We start from the raw sequence: 26,423 nt of genomic DNA, 5'->3' as shown, positions 1-26,423 counted from the left end.
GCAGGGCTGGAGATGGAGAAGCAAGGAGACCAGGAGTGTAAGGAAGAATGCACTTCCCTGTGCATCACTGGATCCCAACTTTGCTCTAGTAAGGGCAGTAGCTGGCTATGTCAGGATGACCTGGGCCTCAGTCATAGGCGACCACTGCCCTGGGACGCTTGTCCATAGAGCAGCGTTGCGCACCTGGGAGCTGGTTATTAATCCAATAGCTCAGGCAATTCTTGTGCTGCTCCTGCTAGGAGTACAGTGAGCAACCACAGCTTGCAGTAGATGCTGAAAGCAGCAGTGACGCTGCTTTCTGCCCTACAGAAACACACATTCCAAAAAGATTGTTTTGAGTATCTGGGTAGACCTACCACCTCTTGATGACACCAGGAAAGCAACTCTCCAAGAGGTAGAGGAACACGAAGGCACTTGGGCTTTGCAAGCAGTCCACCAGCAAGAGTCCAAGGCAGCTCATGGTGTAATTTAATACAAAACTATCATTTTTCCCCCCATACCAATCTATTTTCTCAGTAAGCTGTAGGCTTAAGCCAGCTTCACCTAACTGGCAGAAATCTAGCACCTATGACTTTCTTCCTTTCTGCTGAGACAGTAGAGGCAGATCAGACATGCTGCCCCAGGAGTACCTTAAACATTCATCTTAGACTGAGGGAAGAGGTTTTTTGACACATCCCAAGCTCCTTCCCAGAACTGTTTTTCTCCATTGGACTAAGAACATGGAGACAAATAAGGTAAAAAACAAAGGTTACTGATACCTTTCCTTCTTGTACATCCTTGACTAACAGGTTTCCTCAGGGCTTGGATGCTGAAGCCCAGTAATTTCAGCAGGACTTCAGAAACACATGTCTAAACATCACTGCAAACATAACTAATTAACATCTTCTAGCTTATACTGGATTAATTAAAAATGAGACTGTAGTATATTTAGTTCTTTTTCTCCCTCTGAAATATGGAAGTAATATAGCAAGCTCTTGGCTAGTTATTTATTTTTATTACAAATAAGCATTTCATGACGAAGTCAGTTACATTCTTGGCCAAAATAAAGACATTCCATGAGAAAGAAAACAAAGACGTCCTACAGTTTACAATCTCACACTGCTAAAGAACTAGCCATTTTATGGTTGGTGTTTCCTTCAGTATAGAGAACATCTCAACTTGGTCAGTAATTTTTGCAAAACTGTTTTAGTTGGCACACACGAAGAATGCTTAAATCTTCCCTGGCTAAAAGCAGCTTATACTTGAAATAATTAAGAAATAAAGCAAGAGGGACTGTGAAAAAGACCACTTAAGACAAGACAGAACAGTGTTTAATGAAGTTTGGCATCAGACAATGTGAGAGTTAGTACTCAGCCAGGCTTGAGACATACAGCTTTCTCTAAACCTTAATGAACTGAAGAGTTCTGAACATGACACTTCAGACAATAGAGAAACTTTCTTTTTTTCTTTTAAATTACCAAAGACCAAAAATCGTGTCACTTACGCTGCAGTAAAGGACAGAAAAAAAAAAAAAGAAAAGAAAAAGTGTCATGTTCCACCTCAGGACTGCAAAGCTGAGCAAATCATGGTAAGGCAGCACACATCTACAAACTAAACCAAGTAACACTGTAGGCAAATTGCTAGGCCTCTTTATCAGGAAACAGCACTTTTGTATTGCATTCTGAGCGCGGGAACACTCATGTTTCCGCAGCGTTAAAAAAGGCAAAGGAAGGCTCCACTTCAAATTAAAGAAAAAGCACCATGAACTGTTCAGTCCAAGGTAAATTACAATGGGAGCTTTTAAAGGCAGCATCTGAAAGTAGTTCACTTTCTTTTCTGTACCTCCCCCTTGATGCAAGGAGTTGAAATTTCCCAGCCTAGGAAGCAGCACCAGCAAACACTGGCATATAAAGGGCTAACAGTTAGTTACGCCTCATTTCAGGCAATGATGGGGTTTCCTGACAGTTTTGCTTTTTTTCACATGATCTAAGCTAATTGCATCCCTGCAGAGTGACATATCACAGTTAAAGAGTTGTTCAGGTTCAAGATTAACTCTTCTATTCCAGGAATAAGATTTTCCTGGTTAAAGGTTCATTGACAGCAATGAATGCACCAAGATCACCAGTGCCAAATATTTTTAAATATTATTGAAAAAAAAACAACAAATCCAACTCCCTCCTCCTCAAATAAAGACTGCATAAAGCTTAACAGGCCTATTCTCTGCAGCACAGCACAGCTCAAGAACTGAATGAAGACAGCCACCAAATCTAGTATCATCCAAATAATTTCACAACTAAGTAATAAAGATTGCTCAGGAGTAGAGAAGTTGAAGAAAGCAACTCAAATGCCAGTGTGTCTGAGACATAAACTTATGCTAGTATTACCATGCACCAGGAAGGAAGTGTGCAACTGGATTCTTTCCAATACATTAACACATTAAATCTCATATCCAAATTTGCTTTTTATCTCCAAGATAGTGCTAACTGAAAAAAGTCTAGAGATGTATGCGCTGTGATAAGCTCTCCTCCAGAAATAATCAGAATCCATATAGGATATAAACAAGAGAAGAACTGAGGAAATAAAGGAACAGGATTTCATAACAAAATTATAAAACCATAACTTAAGAAAGCCCAAAGCTGACAGTGTTCAAGCTATTGCTGTAAGAATGTCTGAAAAATCTAATGAAGGCTCTTCTCTTCCAGTGAAGATCCACCTGGAGAAAGAGAGAATGAAAAGGAGAAGGAATTACTGATAGTCAAGAGCAACAGACTGGAACCACACAGCACACTGAAGTCTGAGTCTTACATATATCATCCCAGATGAACATAATGTTTAGGACCTGACAAGACTCCTCTTTCCCAGAAAAAAGACATCTATTAGTTTATAGGGACATTGTGGTAATTTTAAAAGTAACATAATACATCCCCAATGAAAGCATGTTCATTCTAGAAGTCAGCATTAAAACAAAATTTAGGAAGTGAGCACTGCAAAGCTGAGAAATGAACTTCAAACCTTTCCTAGCCCTGGATTAGTATTGCCTGTACCAAAAAGAAAAACCTGATTTTTCTGCAGTTCTTAACAGCGAGTTGAGCTGAGACTTGTACCCAGTACCTCTGTCAACCAGACAGAAGACGCAGCACACCTACCAATGACTTTTCCCTACAACTTCTTTATTTTGGGGATTGCCTGCAGGCAGAGCATCCATCAGGATCAATGCAGCACCCGCTATTTTTCATGTCAAGAAGGCATTCTAGACACTGTCAGTGAGCCCAAGTTTCAGGGTATCTTTGGGAGGAGGAGGAAGTTTTACACAGCAGAGTTCTTCAGTTTGCTACTGCAGCACATCTGAAACAATCCAGTACTCAGTGAGCCCAACTATGTTCAGCCTGGCAAATGAAGGCCTAGTCCCATGACCAAGGATGGGCAAGTATTTCTGTGCTGATGTCTTCAGGCACAGTGAAGTACGGAAGTCTAGATTTGGGCTAACCTTCAGTTTCACTCTGCAGTTCATATAACAGTCACTTGAAAGAAAGAAAGGCAAGCGGAATGATGAGTTGGCCATCCTGACCCACTGGCACTCAATAATAAAATCTTGCTCTCTCTGGACATGCACGTACACAGATGGTGCTTAACTTGTCGGAAAACACCACACAAAAGAACACAGCTGGAACAGCGGGAAAAAGTGTTCATGGAATAGGTATCCTTAGACATGACAGAACATTCATTTCAAAATCATCAGCAAAAATCTACAGTTGAAAGTTTGAATGCTAGGGTTAGTGCCTCCCCTCCAAGATTGGACTGTATATACCCAGTTTTCACAGGCACATAACATCTATGGTCCTTATTACAATTCAAAGCTCAAACCCACTGGTTTGACACAGAATCTTGCTGTCTCAAACAATGAGGGGAAAAGACCTAGTTCAATAATTTTCCTTGGGCAAAGCTGAGATTGCTCTGAAAATACTAAACTTTCTAAGTACAATAACCCCTTGCTCAGCTTTGCCTCCGTTTTCAAGAATGTGTGGTATATTTGTATTTTGTTTCTTTATTTGATGTCAATCCCAAACTCTCACATATATTTTTATGCTTTATTATGTGTCAATTTGCAAAGGAAATACTCATCCACAGCTGTTAGACATGAGGTATTATGCATCCCTTGACACAGCTGGACCACATTTGTGAGCACCAGGACTTTTCATACTGTGCCAGTTTTCTACCTACTGATTCGAAACATTCAGAAGTTAGGAGGAAAGACTGGGCAAGGAATTTTTCCATAAGGAAACATGTTGAGGTCATTAAAAGTTACCAGGAATCAGTCATGATTTACTGATGGAAACTTCAGTTCTGTAATCTCTGAGTCGGGTGAGCTGCTGCCACTTCTATCGCTGTAGGTGTCCCTGCAGAATTCAGAAAGCTTTTGTTTTATGGAGCACAAGTGTTTTATAGACCTATTTTTGCACCAGGAATTAGTGGGCTCTGGCAGAAACCACTGCTGGTTGAGGTTCTGGATGACATTGTTATGTTCCTATCTTTCTTTAGAGCTACTAAGAACTTAAGAAAGCCTTAGGAAAGTCAACATATGTTTTAACCAAACATCAGGGAGCCTGGAACCAGTTCTTGAACACAGGAACAATCTTAAGGGTTCTGTAACCATCTTAAGGATTTCTGGAGGAAATGCCTAGTAAGAGAATACAGAAATGCAAAGCACGCAAAACTCCTACAGCTGTCTCTTTGGAAATGGGGCTCAGTTACAGTTATTTTTAAGGTTTGTGCATTTAAATTAGTATATATATAATAGGTACTTTATAAAGGCAAAGTTAATCCAAACTAAATTCAATAAATAGGAAATAGGTAATTGGTTAACCATCCACAAGCCACTCTATTTCAGCTTCCCAGTAACAGCTGATTGCCAGTAAACATCTTTTTCAGAACCACAGAATAATTCAGATTAGAAGGGACTTCAGGACACCCACAAAGCAAGTTCAGCTATCAGATCAGACCTGGCTACTCAGGGCTTTATCTGGTCCCATTTTAAAAGCCTCCAAGAACAGAAACTGCACAACCTCTCCGGGCAACACACTCCAAAGCTTGACTGACCTAATAGTGAAAAAGATTTTCCTTGTGTCCAGTCAGAACCTCTCTTATTTCAATTTATGCCTGTTATGTCTCATCCTCCTGCCATGCACTTCTTGTAGGTACTGGTAAGCTGCTATTAGCTTGCCCCCTCGCCAAGCCTTCCCTTCTTCTGGCTGAAGGAATCCAACTCCCTCAGCTTCCCCTCACAGGGCAAGTGACAGGGCCCCCTGACTTTCTTGCTGGCCCTTCACTGAACTCCCGCCAGCTTATTGATGTCTTGTTTGTACTGAAGAGCCCTAAACTGGACACAGTATTCTAGATGTGGTCTAACAAATGTCAATGACAAGTAAAAAGACAGAATCATTTCCTGCAAGTGATTATCAACAACAGCTGTGTTCCTGTCCATATAGCCCAAGATGCTGTTGCCCTTCTTTGATGCCAGGACATACTACTGTTTCATGTTCAGCTTGCTGAAAATACTCCAAGGGCCTTTTCAGCAAAGCTGGTCCCTAGCTGCCCAGACCCAGTCTGTGTTTTTGCAAGGGGCTTTCTGCAATGTCCTTGATAAGGAGGAGTGAGTGTCACCACCAAAGGGGTATTTATTTGTTGTACATTCCCATGTCTACTAAGCAGAACTGCAGAACATTAAAGAGCAGTAGAAGGAAGCAAATACATTGTTAAATCTATCCCAAACATTAATCACTTTGCAAACTGAGCCAACAGAAAGCTTGAGTTAGCAGAAAAAAAAATGTTAGCCAGAACAACCAGGGCACATTCCTTAAAGCAAAAAGTTCAACCTGTACCTAGGACTTGTACAGGAGCATGGGAAAAAAAACACAGTGAGGTCTCCAGTCATCCAAGCATCTAAAAGAGCAGCCTAGTTGCAGTTCCCACAACTCCAGTTCCCAATGGGACTCTGCAAGACAGTCTCCCTGAAGTCAAGACTTTACCATGGCACAGTGCAACTCTATGGCACTACAATCAATATTAAAATGCAAGACAGTAGGTTTCAATGAAAGAGGAAAAGGAAGAGGTGCTGCAAGCACCTGCTAGTTAGTTATGAGTTCAGCAAAGCCCCACTCTGAGCCAAGACGATTCTCTAGTTTACATTATAAGAAGCAGCCCTGGTCTGTGAAAGGTCAGACTGGCATCCCCATTCAACCTACCTGGGTGAGAGCCTGCAGCCCTTTTGTAGATAATGCATTAGCCTTCCAGCAGATGCCAAGAGGAGGCCAAAGTATGGTGGAGATGGCTTAATTGGTCTAGAAAGGAATTCAGGGTGATACTGTACACCAACAAAGAATGGATGCTCTAAAGGGAAAAACAGAACACACATACACTTCATGTCAAGTCTCTTGTTAAGTCCATCCTTGCTTGCAAGGCCCTTTTGATAGCCTCCTAAATGCCAGTTCATTGTAGTTATATTCACTGTGGCTGAACTAGCCCACTTATTCCTGCAGTTGAAAGCGCTGACTGAGTTTGAACTCTGGTGATGGGGAGGAACTCTCATTCATATTCTGTCTCTTGTTTCTACATGGACAGGCCCATGGGATTTGTTTTAGTTTAATTCAAAATGTCATTTTATGGATAGAATGGTTCTGGGAGAGAACCTGGACTGGTCCTTGCTTGATTAACCTCAGAATGGCTTCCCTTGTAAATACCTCACAATCCAGCTGCTGAAGTACTCACCATCCAACTCAACCACTTCCATTCGCTCTCCCTCCTCATCCTGGCCTACAAATTTCAAACCTTGCTCTTCAAAATAGTTCTTCAATTCTGGATTGACCTAGAAGACCAGAAACAGCAAATCCATCATCTCTTGTGCTTGGATTCCACAGAAAAGCCCAAAACTCAGAACAGCATTTTTACCTCAAATCTGTGTCTATGTCTCTCTTCCAAGAAATCATGATCCCCATATAGCTTCCCTACACCAAAAGAAAAGTTACTATCTTAGAGCAAATACCAAGCACAGCTCATATGATGCCAAATTTTAACAAGTTAATACGACTAGCGTCCACCAAAATCTGCCATTTCTAGAGGGGACCAGATTGACTGATCTCCATTTCATTACCAGAACAAATCCACCAACACCTGCCATTCACGGATGCTTTAACACATGCTTGGTTCTTAGGTATCACTTCCCCATACCCACCATACAGGCACCTCATTCCCAGGAATCACTTCCAACAGAGGTAAGAAATGCCATACTCATGATTGAATTCTTGGTTTGGAAGAGTGTTCTTCTCTTGCCAAGCCTCATGGTCCCGCCCATTTGTCCAGGATTATGCTCTGGCATGTCTATGACCTAGGAAAAGAAATGGAAGTGTAACTGAGAGAACAACAACAGTCTCGGGCAGACTTTGAAACATTAACAGGAGAAAAAAAGTCAAAATCCATACAGAAAACAAGTAAATCAACTGCAGGAACACTGTCTTGATAAGGCAAATCAACAGAACTAGATCAGCAGCTGAGGCTTATTCTAATAAAAACTGTACAAAACATACAGAAGGTTTGCAGGTGTTTGGGAAGCTTTAGCATAAGAAATGGTCTGAGTCAAAGCCTACACAAAGATCCCACTGCACTATCAACATACTATTTATTAAACTCAAACTTAAAAAGAAACCCAAACAACTTCAAAGAAACAAAACGTCAAAATCAGAGTCACTTAAATATGATCAATAACTTCATAAACTTGTTTTCTGGAAATGTTCTCCTTTTGGAGTAGCATTCAGCTGAAGCCAGCCAGCCAGGCACCCTGGCCAAGGCATAAACAGCCTGCAGTTTGAGGACTGTAGGTATAAAAGTCCAGCCACATATAAATTTTTCAAAGAATTCATGTCTGACCATGTTAATTTTTGAGTTTATAATTAAACACTGCTATGCAGTGAAATCTGGATATTACCAAATCCTTACTGTTTACTCTGTGAACATTTCAGCTCTTAGAAAACATCCGGTTTTACGAAAAAGTGTAATTAAAAGTATTTTACCTACTACAAGCACAACAATCTTAAGATGCAACAACTGCCATAGGGCTAATTAAGCAAAGATATTTTCTCCTCAGATTAATAAAGGATGAAAGATAGACTTAAAACCCCCCAAAAAGCTAATCCAAGCTCGTCTCTGTACCAGCAGGTACACAGAGAGAAGTCTAGCAAAGTAAGAATGCTACAAGCAAGTCACCATATACTCACCACTGGATGTGTAGTTTTGGGGTCAAATTCTGTTGAGTTAGCATCTGCAATGTTACATTCATAGATTAGAAACACAAAGTCCCTCACATTCTGACATGCGTACAGAGCATCTCCCCTGATTACAGCTGTGTTTCATACCCACACTTCTGGCAAGCAGCAGCCTTAACTTTTCTGAGCCATTCACCTGCACAGGCCTGTCAGCCCCAGACAGGAGAGGCATAGGAGACTATCACCAGTGTCTGATGTGATTTTCTGAGGCTGCCCAGAGGCTGCAATACAGCGGTGCAATACTGGTGCAATGCACCAGTGCTAGTGCAATCAGTGATAACAACAAGGTTCATGAAGAATCAGTGAGGGAGTGCACATACAACAGCTTACAGTATTTTAAAACAAAGCTAGGGAGGGAGAAGGGAAGAGTAGTACTCTGAGACATTTTCCCTCACCTTCACTACTAATGAGACTCAGAATCAGGTTAAGAGATTACATTTAAAAGACTGTAAAGGCAGCTTTGACAACAGGAATCTAGTTATTTCAGGCAGTGGAGCCCAGAAAGCAAATCAGCTCTCTGGAGCATGTGCAAATGCCTGGTCAGCTGAACTGCTTTTTGATTTTCACTCCTGCTGGCTATCATGGCACCGTACACTGCCCAACATGTATGGGCATTTTACAGGTGAATTTTGTAAGTTAAAAAAAATTAAATCTCCCTACCCATCAAAAACAAAACAAAAAAAATACAGATATTACCAATCACTTAAAAAAATTATGTAAGTTCACAAAGGTTTTTTTGCAATTACCTTGCCAACCAAGAACACTGCGTGCAAATTCCACAACTGCTAACTGCATTCCCAAACAAACCCCTGTAGAAGGAAAGGCAGAACAAAGATCAAGTCAGGACAGTGACCATAATGCCTGTACTACAAAGCATATGCATCTTCACAGAACAGTCCTGATGCACAGGAAATCTTGTGGTGATGGCTTTGACTGGGACTTGGATTTAGGGGGCTGTTCACACTGTGCCAAGTAGTTCTGACAAGTTTTACCTCCATATCTCACTTCCACATCCACTCTGCTCACAAGCCATTTCCAGTCTCCCACCATGTCCATTTGGTTTACATGCTGTCACACATTCCTTTGCATCTTTTCCAGGAGCCAAGATCACCACAGTCTCCTCTGAAATTCCCTGTGAGACTCCTATCTCTCTACTGCAGAGATTTCTTGTTATCTCATCCCAGCCAACACCGACCATTCCAGAGCTAACTAAAGATGACAGCTGTATTATCCAATTAAGCTGAGCATAGACAACTGCTTTCTTCAGCCAAGTATCTTCAAAACTGTACATTCAGATCCTAATGAAAGTCAGCAGCAGCGCTCTTGCTGCAGACAAGTTAGGCTATTTTTTTTTTCTTATGGATGAAACATGTTTCTCACCTAAGAAGGGTTTTTTCTGTTTCCTTGCCCAGGAAATAGCTTGAATTTTGCCTTCTGTTCCTCGAACGCCAAATCCACCAGGAACCAGAACTCCACTGCATAAGGACGTAAAAGAGTGCATTCACACAGGGCTCACCAACATATCACCATCTAATCATGTACCACCTCCCTTCTATAAAACCTTGGATTTACAGGCCTCAGTGATTCACTACTTGAAAGAACCTTTAAGTTCTCTAAGTGGTAAGACCTGTCTGCAGCACAGTTTCTATATGACATCACATAAGCTGCCACATAAAAACCGACAGAATATTCAGGGAAGTATTTTCCAAGTACGCGTTTAATCTTCCCAAGAAAGCAGGCTGTCATAGAATGGTTCACATTGCACAACTCACACCCCCTGCATCAAACATCTATTTGCAAATGTATCTCCCAGCCTGGCACATGCTGAGGAAGTTTTGAAAAACTTTTGCTGCACTGACAACTTCCTTTTCCTCCTTTTGGCTTTAACAGGTTTTGCCAGCATCTATCCTTTTCCGTTATTTTCTCTCCCTCTCTGTTTCCCCACTAAGTCTGTGCATATCCTCGTGTACATAATCATCTCCCCTACTGCTGCCTTTTACGATCTCCCTCATTTATTTGATATTTCTAGATTTTGCCATTAGCTCTCCGGGGCAGTGTCAGAATGTGTTGGTACAGTGCCCAATAGAAGGGTCTCTGACAAGGCTTGTAACAATTCAAAAACCGGCAACGGCAGCAAGTTTATCAGACACTGTTGGAGGAAATGGTCAGATTATAAGAGTCTTACTCAGCACCGCATAGCTTCTGCCATGCTTCATGGTATCGGACAGGTTCTTCCTGTAGAGTAGCTGGCTCCAAGTCAGCAGAATCAATATACTGTGGAGAAATAATAAAAAAAAAAAAAAAAAAGGACGATGAGATACTGCCACAAGCATGCAAATATTGAGTACTCCATAATTCTTATTAAATTAAGAAATCATAATTCCTCCTGGACAGTTCTGGACTGTTTCCTACTAGATATTCGCTTTTACAATTTTTCTAATCTGATTTTCTGTATGCTAACCAACAAAATTGCTTTCTCACCACTATCATACACTCTACTGATGCATAAACATATACCATGTTTTCTAGTATCTTCCCCTCTCTGGACCATTGCAGTGACAGACATGAAGCTGAAGTCCTCATCACCCAGCTTCATAAATGCAAAGTCTTAATGGAGCACAATGAACGTGACAAGAACATACAGCAATGCAGACAAACAATCATACAACAAGAAATAACTGAATCACAATATCATCAAGTATACATCAACAAATCTTCAAGAGGGACTGAAGAACAAACAGGATATTGTGAAACACAGGCTGTTTTAATTAAAGAATGCTATGATCAATGTTCCGCATAACGAAAACTACAGATTTTCAAGTCTCTCATCTCCAGTATCTCTGAACTTCTGGATATTTTGTCAATCTGTTAACCTTTCAAACAACTGTTTTTCTCTTTTAAGCTTGCAATTCTGCTAAACAGCTCCTTAACCTGACATAAGATCTTCACACACAGGACTTGAGAAATCCATTTCCCTTCTAAACCCTATAAATACTGTTTTGTCAGAACTATTCATAGAAATATCCACGTACCCTTCACCAAAGTCTAATAAAATCAGCAAAACAAAAAAGAAGAATAAATAAAAGGCAGATTGAAAGGAAACTTAGACTTGAAACAATGCTGTTACAAATCAAGCACCTGTTTCCATGACTCACTAGCATCATGAATCTGCCTGGCATTTGAAAAAATGCATTTAAACAAAAGGTAAAGTTTCAGGCAACAGTTAGGTATTTTACTTCTTCAGAAGATCTAGCTATGACCAAGACTCTTAAAAGTTATCTGCGCAGCCAGCCAGCATTAAGACCTTAATCAGGTATGAGGTAGAAGTGTCATAAAATCAGACAGTACCACAAAGTAACACCAACAACTCTAGAAAAGAACTACTTTCTATCAGAAATTAAAGCAACAGTGCCCTCTTCAAATATATCCACTGCTGTATCATAGTTCAACACGTAACACTGAGCACTGAAGGGCTCTGATCAATTCTATAGATACCCTGCATATCCTACCAGATGAAAGGCTGGTTTGCTCTGAAACTGTTTTATGCCTGACAATAGACGTTTGCATGCTGTAAACTAACAAGAAGTTTTAAGTTCAATGGTTGTACTAACTTTCTCTTACTGCTTATAGATTTGTGATCAACTTACTTAAGACAAATAGCATTGTAGGTGGAAAAAGTAGAAAAAAACACCTCATATATATTACTGTTTTATATTATTATAAGTATATTTACATATTTTAAATATACATAAGTATATTTGCATATTTTAAATATACATAAGTATATTTGCATATTTTAAATATACATAATACATATATATATACAACACAGACACATACCTTGATATCAAGTTTGTGGTTGATAGCCAGTGCAGAGTGTTCTAGAGCTTTAATGACAGATGCGTAGGAATCTGAAAACTTGGTGTATTTACCAACAAGCGCAATGGAACATGTTTCAAGAAGACGGTCATACCTAAACAAAACATAGGTTCTTTCACCATTAACAGGAAATGATGGTAAGAATAGTTTCAAATCTATCCAGATTTTCAAGTAGCATAAACATCCAGACTCTTGAAAGCCTGTCCCACTAGAAACACAACCACTTCAGAAGAACTGAGCTATTACAACAATTTTGACTCAAACATATGCACAGGAATGGAAGAAATAAAGATCAAAGATAGAGAAAAAAAGTTGCAGAAAGTTACATATAAATTAGCTTGTCCCTCACTACACTGAAAAGCAATTCTGAATAGATTCAAAAACAGTCTTTTCAAGAAACTGTATTAGATCCAAAGTCAGGAGTAAACTATTGAGAGAGCAGATCAAAGCATAACTCCGCATATGTTTATACTGAACAGCCTCTTCCTACATTGCTGACTGAATTCACTGCAGCAGCTAGAAATAGAGAAAGGACTTCTGGATTCCTACAGTAGTACTGCCTACATACATGAATCCTCAGCATCTAGCAGCACAGGATTTGTGCAGCATTCCTGTTTATAGCTATGTTTGAAGTTTGTTTCAGAGTTCCTGCATACATACAAAAAAGCCATTTACTGAGGGCATTTATTGAGATTCTCTGGAGTTGTGGCCTGTGTTGGTGCTACTGTATATAAATAAATGGTAGCACCTTGGTCTAGAGAATGAATTTCTTACAGGGAATAATATATTTAAGGCTTTAGGAGGGCAGAGATGCTGATTAAAAAGAATCAACTCACTATTTCTCCAGAAGCAAGCAGCCTTTTCCCCAAAAGAAGAGAGTACTGTGTCCTAAGAGTCTTGGACAGAACAGTTACAAAACAGTTGTTTCACTTGCCTGAAAGCATACTCAAAGTACATTTTTACTGACACTCCTAATGACTCCTAAGTAGGCCTATAAAAGGATTTCAACACGTCACCATAACACAGGTTTTTCTGTATAAAAAGGGGGCACAGAGCTGTCCAACTTTTAAACTATTTCAAATGCGTATTAACATAGACAGTACACTATCAACACATAACAAGAAACGCAGTAAAATGACTACTAGGATTCTTATGCTCACAACATTCCCCCCCCCAAATAGTTAAAACATCTAGGAAGGAAATGGGTTTTGTAGTAAAATACAAAGAAGAAAAAAATAGAGTATAGAAGAACATGGGAGAAACATGAAGTCATAACACTAGTCTCCTAATAATCAATGACTGAGTAGAGAAACTAGTCTGGAGTTTTGGCTCAAACTACACTCTTGTCATGCAGCTCACCTGTCAGCCATTTCCTTCCACTTCATGAGCATCCTCCTGGGCTGCCTCTCAATGGGAAGGTCAAGCCTGTGCCTGAAGTAGTCAACAACTCCCTGCTCCTCTAACAACAGAGGAACTCGGTATATAGAAGAGACATCATGAACACAGATGACCTGTTCATAAAATACGAACGTCATTAAAATAGATCTAAGTGCCTATGCAATTATTTTTAGATAGATATTCTGAGACTTTCTGTCTCTAGAGGACAACTATACGGCCACTTCCCATACTTCCTCCAGGAAATAACATCTGTTTAATTGCCTAAATAGCTTAATGCTACTTTCCATATACCTGAAAAGGTCATCCATTACTGCTTCTCAAGCTGTATGATTTCTCAGAGGTCACTACTGCTCACTGGAGCTCCCTGGGAAAGACTATGACAGGCTGATACAGCAATAAAAAAAATCAGCTGCTACGCAAGTTGCACAGCCAAGTTCAAAGAACATCACAGAAACTTCTCTCATTTTATATTCTTGGTAACTTTAATTGCAATTGGAATTAAACTGGCCACAAGCCTAGTCACACCTACTCTTTGTCTCTCTGCCTGAACAGACATCATCAGCTTTCAGGAATGAAGGTCTTCATACTTCTAGAATTACACCTCCAGTGTAACAGAGTCCTTCATCCTTCATCCACGATTCTTGCTCTGTCTTGCCCACAGCTCCCAGTTTGATTACAGTCCAAGGAAATGCATGATCTCAATTCAGCAATTAATTTTCCAGGTTGTCATTCATCAAACTTAGGTTTAAACATACAATTTTACTGTAAGTAATTCTTAGACCAACGAGGAATATTTACTTCAGCAGTTCTAGTCCATTCCGAAATGGACGTCAGCAGAAAAGGAAAGATGTCTCTGGACAACTGTCACATGTTCATCAAGAATTCAGCTGTATTTTAAGGATCAAAAATATACTGGCACATCTATTTTTAAATTCTCATTTCTCTTGACTCAAATGAGAGCAGAATTCAACTCTCCACCCACTAAAATCTCCTAAAATGCAAATTTTCCCACATTGTAGTCAATATCATTTAATTCTTAATTAAAGTACAACCACAGTTAGAGAAATAAATATGCAAAATCGCATTAAACGTCCTAGAAAGTGACTAACTAGAGCCAATTTACTTAAAACTGCTGGCCAACAGGAGTTAGTATAGGTGGATATTGTGCTGCTGACATATTAATATAATTGCTAACTAATTCTGAGTGTACTAGATGGAACTACAAGACCCAGTTTCATATCTTATTTTACAGGAAATTAATAAAATTGACCAGAGCCTAAAATTGTGAAGTGGTATTTCATATTTCACAGAAAGACATAATTTTACAAGCTATAGTTGGACTTCAAAGGCTTAATTCAGTCTATACTATACAGGTTACCCTTGGTATAAAAAGGGTGACATTAACATGGAATTTTTGCATATCACGTAACATTCAAGAGAAATAAGACTCCTCTTAAATAGCATTTAAACTTTCCTGTGCAACTTCTTCTTGGACAATTTTGGGCAGAAAAATAATGTTGTGAGAGAAGCAGTGCACAAAATAAATTCACATATCCCTTTAATCCAATTTTGGGCAAATACTCTTTGGATTCTAATTACTGAAAAAAAAACTCATTCTTTTGAACTCACAGAAGGAATTTGGAAAGATAAGTAAGGTCAAAATCAGCTACTGGGAAAATATCTTGGTTTCCATAAATTCCTCTAAGCCTCTTAGAGTACATCTACCTATTCAGAGAAACTGGATATTGGCATAAAAATGAGTCTTTCTATAATGGTTACATATTTAAGGAATGCAGTAAGACAAACAGGCAAATGTATTATGCAGTTAAAAAAAGACAGAGTTAGAATGCAAGAACATTAGGCTTCAGATAAAACTCCAGTCTCAGCATTTGACAAACAGCTAGAATATTTATTCTAAGGAAGTGAGCAGACAGCAATCTTTTACCTGTTCTGGTTCAACATGACAGAACATGGAAATCTTTTCTTTTACTGAGGTATCCAAAGGAGTGGAGCACCTGCAAACAATCTAAAAGAACAGCAACATCAAGGCTGTGAAGTGAAATAGAAGTACCGACACACTCGCATAACCAGTCTCTAAAATAAGCAAAGTCTCCATGACTCGGGGGGTGGTGGGAGGGAAACAAACAGTTACATGTTCTAAACCTTACCAGATCTGGTGAGAGACCAAGACCCCTGAGTTCACGAACACTGTTCTGGGTAGGTTTAGTCTTCTGCTCTCCTGTAGAGCTTGGCTGGTCAGAAAAGAGCAGAATTTTTTATATTAACTTCTGATGAAACATGGCAAAGATTCACCAGGTTACTCTCTACCCTATTCATCATGCAAAGCTTTGACTCATTCTTTAGACGTTTCACATGAGCTTTAAATACCTCTGCATACCACCATTTTAATCTCAAGGACTGAAGGCAGTAAGAATAAACCAGTGTTCAAGTCTGTACAGTAAATAAGCATGCATTACATTCAGAGTAGAAAAGATCAGAGATCCTAAGGTTTCTACCCACTGCTCCCTCCAAGTACCTAATGTTTGAAAGTTCTTATTTTCTCTCCCTAAATCGTCTGACTTGGACGGAGCAGGAAGAAAGAGAGAGATGAGGAAAAAAGACTGATCTCCACTCCACTAACTCCACTGAATTGCGTTGAACCCAGTCCCAGGCTTACTCATGCTCTCTAGTACTTCTAACATAACAAGGGAAGAAATGATTTTTAGCAGTAACTCCTGCAGTAGAGGTTTTGGTGAGGGGTTTAGAGGACAAGGGAGTATTAAGACTACAAAATATCTTCAAAAAGAGGGCAGTTAACATCATCTGGTTATGGAAATCTCTGTTATATCAGACATTATAGAGTATAAAAGACTTTCATAGAACCATAGAATCAGTAAGGTTGGAAGGAACCTCTGGAGATCATCTAGTCCAACGCCTCTGCACAGCAGGGTCACCTAGAGCATGTTAGACAGGGTTGCATCCAGGCGGGCTTTGAAGATCTCCAGAGAAAGAGACTCCACAACCTCTCTGGGCAACCTGTTCTAGTGCTCCATCACTCTCACAGTGGAGAAATTCCTCCTCACATTCAGGCGGAACTTCCTGTGGTTCAGTTTGTGCCCATTGCCTCTTGTCCTCTTGCATGGGACAACTGAAAAGAGTTTGTCCCCATCCCCTTGACACTCTCCCTGCAGGTACTTGTAGACATTGATAAGATCCCCCCCTCAGCCTTCTCTTCCCCAGGCTAAACAGGCCCAGCTCTCACAACTGTTCCTCATAGGGCAGACGCTCCAGCCCTCTGATCATCCTTGTAGCCCTGTGCTGGACTCTCTCCATGTCTCTCTTGTACTGGGGAGCCCAGAACCTGGCGCAGGACTCGAGATGAGGCCTCCCCAGGGCTGAGGAGAGGGGCAGGATCACCTCCCTCCACCTGCTGCCAACACTCTTCCTAATGCACCCCAGGACACCATTGGCCTTCCTGGCCACAAGGGCACATTGCTGGCTCATAGTCAGCTTGTCATCCTCCAGCACTCCCAGGTCCTTCTCTGCAGAGCTGCTCTCCAGAAGGTCAGCCCCCAGCTTGTACTGGTGCCTAGGGTTATTACTCCCTAGGTGCAGGACTCTGCACTTGTCCTTCTTGAACCTCAGGAGGTTCCTCTCTGCCCAGCTCTCCACTCTGTCCAGGTCTCTCTGAATGGCAGCACAGCCCTCAGGCAGATCAGCCACTCCTCCCAGCTTGGTATCATCAGCAAACTTGCTGAGGAGGCACTCTGTCCCCTCATTCAGGTCATGGATGAAGAAGTTGAACAGGATGGGAAGCAGTACTGAGCCCGGGGGTCTCCACTAGCCAAAGGCCTCCAACTGGACTGCATGCCACTGATGGCGATCCTCTGAGCTCTGCCATTCAGCCAGTTCTCAATCCACCTCACTGTCCACTCATCTAATCCACACTTCCAGAGCTTCTCTAGTAGGATGTTATGGGAGACAGTGTCAAAAGCCTTGGACATGCTTTAGTATTGATTGGAGTTCATCCCAAATAATTGGCACAGAAGGGTATCCTGTAATTCTTTTTGATCCCTAATTAATTGATTGTTATCACATCACAGCCTCATAATACCTATTGTTAGTTAAATTTATAAACCAAGGGCAACTGCCACTCAGATTGCTATGGCTTACACAGCAGTCAGATTTGAGAGTCTATTAAACTGCTGTTAAAGATCAAAACAAGTAGAAAAAATATCACTTACAAAGAATCCCAAATCAGATTTTGTTCCAAAATAGTGTTATGTTTTGAAATTACAAAATTAACCCAATTTATTTCATCAAGTACAGATAACATAAATCTTGAAAAAAAGAACAGACAAACAGAAATATTAAACATCTCCGTGAAGAATTTGGAATATGAGCCTATTAATAAGTTCAAACGGCTGTAAAATCTGTCTGTTATCACTGAACTTTATATTAGCTTTACAGAAGTGAAAGACTGTGTACAAATGAAGGGAAATGGAAAGTTTCAGCACTAGAAAGCAATCTGAACTTTAGAAGCTAAGAGCAAATTGCATGGAAAGAAGAACAGCAGTTAAAGATGCAAAACTGTATTTGCTGCACTCCCAACGATCTATTACACAGTAACGTGCTTTGAAAAGTTTCCGTTTTACTTCTTGCAAACCTTTTTTTAAAAAGTAACTATATATTCTCTATCTCTTCCAGAAGCTTCTGTATACAGAAATACAAATACAATTGTGTCTTTAGATATACCATTTCTGATATAAAAATGTTTCAGATCCTCACCTGGGGTACTAGACTGACATGAATATTACAAAAATTCTCTCTTTTGGCTTTGAATTGGAACTGGCGGAAAGCTTCAATGAAAGGCATGCTCTCAATATCACCTACTGTTCCACCAAGCTAAAAAAGACAAAGACATTTAGAATTAACACCAAAACTTCCTATACTAAATAGGTATACTAAAACATGCAAAAACATACTTTAAAGGATACTAAGCCATCTCCCCAGCACATCCCACTGCTTCCCTAAAGGAGCATCAATACTAGAACGAAAAGCACCACAATTTGTCAGTTGCATGCAGAACTTCCATGGTCTCCATTCTATCCCAACAACTATTTTATCTTTATGACTTTCCTGAGATCAAAAAGCCACAAGAAAAACAGCTTCTTATAATGGGCAGCACTTCTTTAGGGACGGATATAAACAGCCATTAACTTTGCCTCTATTCTCTCTTCTGGGAAAAGACCTAGGTACAAATGCTGGTGAATTGCCATCACAAATCCTCAAAATTATCATTTATGAACATTAGGTGGCACTGAGAGGCAAAGTTTCTGCTAGTTTAAGTAACCAGAGATCCTTTGCTTGCGTTTTGGACACGCACAGGAACAGAGACGCAAGCAGTCACTGGAACAATGAGAAGCTTGTGCATGCTTTAAGAAAGTGCTTCAGGATGCAGGGTTATGAATCCTAGAACAGAAATGGAGGGAGAGTTCCATGTCACCATGACATGGGCACTCTGACAGCCTCCCTCTCTCCCATATTAGCCAACTCAGCAGCACCAGCTCACAGCCTTAGTGCTACTGTATCACCTCTGGCAGCAGGATGCCCCATTCAGTACACAGGAAAAAGAAAGCGTTTTGTCACCGCTAACCTGTTTGGATCACTTTTACAGGTCTGTGTCTGACCTAGTCACTCCAAGGCTCTCTTTATTGCCAAAGAGGAAAGACAAATACTTCCAGAGGATGATTTACCTGACTCACCTCTCTCCATCAAGTAAAAAGAGGGCAGAGCATGATTAATTCAGATTTAGATGTATAAAGCTAGAGAAAATGAAATTCATTCTATAGGCTTAACTCAGATTACACCAAAAAATAAAGCATCTCAAAAATGGTAGTGTCCAAGACCCAAGTCTTTATCTATGATTTCAGACACAAAGCATCTAAAAAATTACAGCGAATATGTTAGGCTAACAAGGGGAATTTTTAACCAGCTCAACAACATGCAAAGTTGAATATTACTGAAAAATATTTTATTAAGCAAAACCTGCCTGCATGTCAGTTTGCTCCACACAAGACATAAAACTATAGTTTTAAGAGCTACAAACCTCAATCACACACACTTGGGGTTCAATGCCATCTTCATCTACAGGAATCTGTGCCTGCCTCATTACCCATTCTTGTATAGCATCTGTGATGTGGGGAACAACTGAAAAAGAATCCATGGCAAAGGTTAAAGCCACAACCCATGCACCTTTCTCTTTTTAAATCATTATAAAGCAAGTGATTGAAAATAACTAGGCAGTGCTTCACAAATCACTTCCAAGTACTGATTTGTGTCTTTAAAGACTGCATTTTTAAAGTGGTTATTCTTGGTTGTGATTTTCAAGAGATGGGCTTTGGCAAGAAACGTAATCCTACTTCAATTTAAACACATGTAAGCAATGTTCCCTTTAAGCTAGAAGATTCCAGTACAAACAGTTCCATGCACTAAGCAGAAAGAATTATTCTATTTTAAAACTGTCTATAAAAATCTTTACCCAAACCAACTATGGTGAATGCTTAAAAAGGGAAGGGACTGACCTAATCCTCAAGGATCCTTTAGGTTTTCTAATGAAACAAGAGCATCATGTAAATGACTTATAAAAAGCAATAACTATCTTAAGCAGCGAATAAATAATGCATAGGTCTATTAGTGAGAAGTCTGTTTACATTTAGTATTTGCTATGTTAGAAAGTTGTATCTAAGAACAGCAAAAAGGTCAAAATATACAGTATGGTGCTGAGCACTGGGTTTTGAGGATGTTAAGAGGTAACTTGATTCATTAAGGCAAACAACAGTATTACTGCATTGGTGTGCTTCCCTCCTCCCGTTTAAAAGGAAAGAAAAACCCAGCACCATAAGAACAGTGTAGATCAGACAAAAGATTTGAAATTAAAATGAAGTACAAAAGCATCAAGCCAGATATAAACATGACATATATTTCTAAGCATAAGAAGTGAAGCTTCATATCACCTTGGACAGTTTTGCCAAGATAGTCTCCTTTCCTCTCCTTGTTGATGACATACTGATAAATTTTCCCAGTAGTCAGATTGTTGTCTTTGGTGAGTCGGATATCAAGAAAGCGCTCATAGTTACCAAGATCCAGGTCTACTTCCCCTCCATCATCTAGCACGAACACTTCTCCTATAGCACATAGGAAAAGGCAAACACACACCAAGGAGATATAGTCCACACCAGCATCTTGGTTTTGCCTGCAAAAGCTAGAAGAACTACACATAAGGAAAGAGCTTCTTCAATTGCTACAGCAAGTTTAGGGGTGGCTACTGAAATTAAAAGCCTTGCCTAACAAAGAGGAGTGATATACTGAAAACTAAATCCCTGGACAGAGGCAGCAATCTCATAGATTGCAATGATTTAAGCACACAAAGCCCCTGAGAGTACATCTCTGCTACTCGGCGCATGGTGGCATGATCATTCCCATCCACCCCTCTGGGGATGCTGACAGGCTCAGCTTGCAGTATGGTCAACTCTGCAGGACCAGATGCTTCTGCCATGAAAAACAGTTTGGTCCTTACCAGGCAAGCATAGCACCCAGCACCCACCTGGAACACCCTGGTGAACAGCTCAGGGCTGGCTGCCAGCCCAGGCGGCCAGTCTTGGTCCTGCTGTGCCCCACTCACCATGCTCGTAGGGGGAGAAGGTGCCAGCATCGATGTTGATGTAGGGGTCGATCTTGATGGAGGTGACATGCAGCCCGCAGGATTTGAGAATGGTGCCGATGCTGCTGGCAATGATGCCCTTGCCGATGCCAGAGATCACCCCGCCCGTGACCAGGATGTACTTCATCTGCCTCGCTGCCTGAGACCACCGGAGGCTCAGGGCTCTGGCTGCCGTCCCCAGGAAGGCTACGAGAGCCCTGGCGCCTGAGGGACTCCCCCTCCCACCCGGCAGCAAGAGTCGTCCTGGCCAGGCAGCGAAGAGCCCTCGTCCGCTCCCACCCCTCGGCGTGCCCCCCCTCCCCCGTCGCCCATTTCTACCTGTCAGCAAGGGACTCCCTCCATTCCTGCCTCTCAGAGGAGCTGGTTCCCCCCATTCCCGCCTCAGCGGCGCTGCCCCCCCGCTCCGGTGAGGTTCCCGCCGCGGGGCGGGGCCTGACCGCCCCGGCCCCTCCCTCCCGCCGGCCCGCCGAGCTGTCAGCGCCCGCTACCCGGCCACCGGCCCCGCCATCTGCTCCCTCCTCCCCCGCTCCGCACCGCACCGCACCGCACCGCGGGGGTCCGCATGGTCCCGCCTGCTCTCCCCCCTCCTCCCCCGCGCCTGCCCACATGGTGCCGTCCGCCGGCGCCCTCCCACTCTCCCCCTCCCGCGGTCGCGTCCGCCTCTGCCTTCTCCCCTCGCCTCTCACCTGTGCCCGCCGGGCCCCGTGGCGGCGCGAGGAGGCTGCGTGGCGGGCGGGGGGGAGGGGAGGGCGCGAGGGAGCGGCCGTGCGCGCGCGCGCGGGGGCAGCAGCAAGCCGGCTCGGCTGTGAAGCGCATGAGGCCGGCGCGCCGGGGAGCGCACGCGCCGGGGGAGGGCTGCGCCTGCGCAGTAGTGGGGAGCGCTCTACGGCGCTTCGACCCTCGCGGGCGGGGCGGGGCGGGGCGGGGCTGGTGAGGCTGCGCGCGCTCCTGTAACGGCAGCGGCGGTTGCCGCACCCCGCGCCTGTCAGGTGGACGCCTGACGATGCCGCCGGCGCTGCGGGCCGGGCCGGGCCGGGCGGCCTCGTAGGCCGAAAGGCTGGGACGAGCGAAGGAGGGCCCCCATCCTCGTCCCTCCCTCCTGCCCCGGAGCTCTGTGCTCGGGCCCTCCGTGGCGGGAAGAATCGGTTGCCCGCGGGTCGCAGCACTGGCAGGTCTCGTGGCCGGCTTGCTGGGGATCCCTGCCGTTCCCTCCGCGGACAGGGACTTGGGGTGCTGTCGCTGTTGGGCGAGAGGAAACCGGCTGCGTGGGCTGTTTGCAGTCCTGCTGGGGCTTTAGCCTCAGTTACTCTTGCAGTGACTGTTGAGGCTATGCAAGAAGAAAGCAGAGAAACAGGGAAGGTGTAGTCCTTTCAGGAGGAGGAGGAATCTGCCTCCCTCACACTGGATATTAACAGCTGCTCTTTGTTTTCTAGAGAAAGAACTGAAAGGAGCTTGTGAGGCTCAAAATACAGACAAAGCTTTCTTTCCTTTCCATTTTTTTTTTTTCCTCCTCTCTCCTCCTTACTAGCTGGCTGATGGGATCCAGGCAGCTGATCTCTGGGAAGAGGAATAAGCCCAAGCAAATGCAGAGGAGGATAGAGGGGAAACCTGGCCTTGTTAGGTCAGAAGGTATTTTTGCCTTGCTCTACAGTAGGCCAGCATTTTGCCTTCAGAATGTAGTTAGGCTGATATATGGAATCTCAAATGAAGAGATTTCTCTTGGCTTTTGGGCAGACTGATCCATGCAGTTGTCAGAGTACTGCTCCAGATGCTTCATGCACATTTTCCTCTTTCTGCTTGCACAATGTGACCTAGTCTTAAACTACCCTAAATGTTTTCATAGATTTTTACTTATGGGTTAATAAACAGGTTGTTCTGTGTATTCTTTAAGCATCTAGCTTTTGTGTGACAAATGCAATTGCTTACAGGGAAATACAGTTTTAAATAAATCACTAGATCTCTTCATTTTATGCTAATGCTACCTTAAGCTGGTTTTGTCTATTTTCTCCTACTTTTTTTTTTGTCTGTTATGCATCTTCCTTGCTATTAGATCTTGCAGCTGAAGAATAGTGCTTTTCATCTTGGTGACTCAGTGAGTGGTCCTCTTATTCAGCACTATGGATCAGCTTCATTCTCATGATTCATTTTCTGTTTCTTTTTTCTTTTTTTTTCCTGTCACGGTTCATGCTCTTTAATCTCTTTAATCTGTGTTAAATGTATTACCTCTTCTATTATACTACAAACTTGGCTTTCTTCAGTGAGGGGAGCTGCCTTGATTACACAAAAGACATCTTTTGATCATTTATGCTATTCCCTTATCGAAATACCTGGAGGCTTTTGCAAATAGCTTCTTGACATTTTAGTGGGCGTTGTGCACGTTCACAACCTTGGTGTGAATGGGTTAAATTTGAACTGCCCTGCTACCATTTGTAACTAACATGTCCCAGTTGTATGCTCTCTCCACAAAATTGCTGTGCCCAATAGTACCACATGCGAATGCTAGAAAAGAAAGGAACAGTGAATGGAAGCCAGTCAACTCCTTCTACTAGAATGCTGATTGCTGCTACAACTTTTATTGAGGGCCCCTTTTCAAGTTGCCATGTGAAAAAGGTTGTGCAGCAGATTGCTGGCCTTTTGGCAAAGATCCTGAGAGACAAAGGAGAATCTCATGAAAATGCTTTTCTATAAAAACTCGATTGTAGCCCTGTTATTACTCTGTCATGTCAGGGAAGTCACCTAACTGAAAACTCATGCAATGCATTTCTTTCTGCAATTCAGCTGACGGAATATAGAGTCCTAGTGCTGTTTTGATGCCTAGCAGCTGCGTTTGTGTCATCTCTTTTCTTCTGTGCTTGCCGACAAGATGACTATATTTGTTTGGTGGCTGTGCCTAAGGGAATGTTAAAACAGTGTTGGGACCCTCATAGTGTGTAATTAGCTAAAGAAGGTGTTGGTAGGAATCAAAGGCATCAGTAATGCACTGGCGGTGTTCCATTTTTGGCCAAGCCATTAAAATTCTCTGAACTCTGTTCCCAGACAGGGGAAGGTTGCTGCACGAATCCAGCTGGTGGGCTGTGGAATCTCCAGACTCTCCAGCAGGGGTTTTTTTTGCCTGTCATAGCAAGTATCTGGAGAATCTTGTCTAGCATGGAGAGTGTGAATTCTCCTGTCTCATGGGGGCAATGGATGCAATATTTGGTGCAGGTGAGACACAAATGTACATTGTCCAGTCTGGGGGATAGAGGTCGCTTGACAAGACCTTCTCTGAGAAAGCAGCAATTTTCAGAATTGTCTGGTAGTGCCATTTTGTCTCTCTGTGAAGTGCTCATGTTTTCCTCTGTTACACAGGGAGCTCATAAGTGAGAAGCACGTTTGCTTCCCAGGTCTTTTTTAAGAAGGGAGTAGTCATAGTTCTGGTGAAGTGTACGATGAAGGGACAAAAGTGTACAGAAATGTGGGAAAGCGTGTCTGTGTGTGCACACATGTATGCACTGACTGTGCCATGGCACATCCTGATAAGGCATTGCGTGGCTGAGTTGTTCTGGGACTGGGTCAAGACATCCCAGCATCTCCTGTTGCATGAATAGTGCATATGCTATCTGCTCCTGGCAACTGATTTTGATTGAAGGCAGACCCTTAACTTTTGGAGATGTATGTAACCTAAATGTGGATGTCTACTTTTAGAGATATGAGACATTTCCCCAGTGCCTAATTAAGGCCTTAGGGGTGAGATAGCCAGTGGTGCTTAAGTGATAACTGAACTCAATGGGAGCTGATTGTGAATATTAAATGGTGTAGAATAACAATGACCTAGAAAAGTCAAATCATTAATATCTCAAATTGGGCAAAATTATATGGACTTTTCTGGGGGGAAGTAGAGACAGTAGTGGTGCAATTGTATTACAGTTTTGCGCTTATGATGTCTGGCTCTTGGAACTCCCCCAGGAAAATATGGGTTGTGAATATCTATTCTTTGTATATGTAAAATGAATTGAAGTAGATCCAGTCTATTTATTCAACAGGATTTGTTCCACAGCATAACAAATGAATTGGAAAGCATTTGGCTCAGATGAGAGCCAGAGTTCTAATGATGTTAAAGTATTATGATGATAATATGGGGAAAAATGTGTTGGAATCCTCAAATATTCATTCAAAGTTTCTTACTGCTTAGGTGCGTAGGAGTGTAGAATTCTTGGAAGTGCTGTAGATTTTAGGAATTGGGATTTGTATTTCCACTAAAAGGCACTTTTTTTTAGTAAGTTCACTATCTTCATCTTGTTTTTGCATTTGCTTTTTTCTTTCTATACCTTAAAATAATTTCCACAGAAAAGTTGATTTTCCCTAATTATAATGTTTGCAAGATGGAGGCCCAGGTTTACAAGCAGAAGGAGTCTTACCAAACCAGTGCTGTCCTTCTGCAAGCCCTCATAAATCCCCCTGAAGAGTATGTGGAAAAGTTTGGAGATGGGGAAGAGAAGTGAATACAAAGATTTTTAAGCTGGTGATAGTCTTCGTCTATACCTAGGTTCTGCACAACTGCATTCCCCTCTGTCCCGCCTCCTTAATAATCTCCCTCAGTTTGAGCTCTTTTCAGGCATTGCCAGTCTCTCGTCGTGTTTGCTGGACCTTCATCTTTCTTCCATAGACCGTTCTAATTCTTAGGCCCGTCCCTTATTCCCCATTCATGTAGCTTTTAGGTGTTTTTTCCCCTTATCTTTTGTTCCAGACACCCCTATCTTTGCCATCCTTCTTCTACATAAGCTGAATGGCCCACCCTGAATTAATTCCCTGCTGCTGTGGCACCCCAGTCAAGTCAGCAGAGAGTTTATAACAGCACACACTCAAAAATACATAGTCTTCCTCCCATCACTGCTTTGGAATGAGCTGAACATATTTGGGAGAAAGGAGTCTTAACACAATTATATTTGCCCAATAAGTCTCTTGTCTTGTATCTTCCTTGGCCATGCCAAAGCAGCTAAGGACCTTCTTGGCAGAGCAACCACAGAACAAACTGGCTTCTGTGGGCAATGTTATTTTAGATCATTGGAAAAGGTGAATCAAAATCTGCAGTGAGCATAGTATTAAAATCCCAAGTTTTCTCAAATGTGTCCCCAGCAAATTTTTACTAA

General features: G+C 42.1%; 1 protein-coding gene across 6 annotated transcripts; it reads right to left on the bottom strand.

Annotated features, from left to right (window-relative positions):
• Positions 1-1,292: 1,292 nt before the first annotated feature.
• CTPS1 (CTP synthase 1) lies at positions 1,293-22,056 on the bottom strand. Of its 6 annotated transcripts, none has more exons than XM_062593933.1 (19): positions 21,981-22,056; positions 21,256-21,433; positions 20,588-20,758; positions 19,681-19,781; positions 18,360-18,476; positions 15,740-15,823; positions 15,517-15,597; positions 13,533-13,684; positions 12,135-12,267; positions 10,480-10,568; positions 9,675-9,769; positions 9,041-9,103; positions 8,247-8,290; positions 7,264-7,360; positions 6,925-6,980; positions 6,745-6,841; positions 6,222-6,366; positions 4,286-4,376; positions 1,293-2,692 (listed from the first exon to the last, which is right to left on the bottom strand). In XM_062593933.1, the coding sequence occupies exons 2-18, from the start codon at positions 21,419-21,421 to the stop codon at positions 4,292-4,294; spliced, it is 1,776 nt and encodes a 591-aa protein (XP_062449917.1). In that variant the 5' UTR covers positions 21,422-21,433; positions 21,981-22,056; the 3' UTR covers positions 1,293-2,692; positions 4,286-4,291. The 6 variants fall into 6 exon arrangements, 5 of the variants coding, with proteins under 5 accessions (XP_062449917.1, XP_062449916.1, XP_062449914.1 ...); XM_062593932.1 differs by having other exon boundaries at positions 21,256-21,429; positions 21,981-22,040; XM_062593930.1 differs by lacking the exon at positions 21,981-22,056 and adding an exon at positions 21,613-21,695.
• Positions 22,057-26,423: the final 4,367 nt, after the last annotated feature.

The sequence above is a fragment of the Rhea pennata genome, chromosome 23 (assembly GCF_028389875.1).
Source record: "Rhea pennata isolate bPtePen1 chromosome 23, bPtePen1.pri, whole genome shotgun sequence".
In the NCBI taxonomy this organism is placed as follows: Eukaryota; Metazoa; Chordata; class Aves; order Rheiformes; family Rheidae; genus Rhea; species Rhea pennata.
The sequence above is the reverse complement of the archived record's forward strand: the minus strand, read 5'-3'. Positions and strand labels throughout refer to the sequence as shown.

Bases quoted from the DNA above. Each gene is read 5' to 3' on its own strand.
- CTPS1 (XM_062593933.1), bottom strand. From the start codon at position 21,421: ATGAAGTACATCCTGGTCACGGGCGGGGTGATCTCTGGCATCGGCAAG. The intron at 18,477-19,680 runs GTTTGTAGCTCT...TGTCTTTTTTAG, and splicing joins CCCAAGTGTGTGTGATTGAG to CTTGGTGGAACAGTAGGTGA. The intron at 12,268-13,532 runs GTGAGCTGCATG...TGTTTTGTTTAG, and splicing joins TGGAAGGAAATGGCTGACAG to GTATGACCGTCTTCTTGAAA.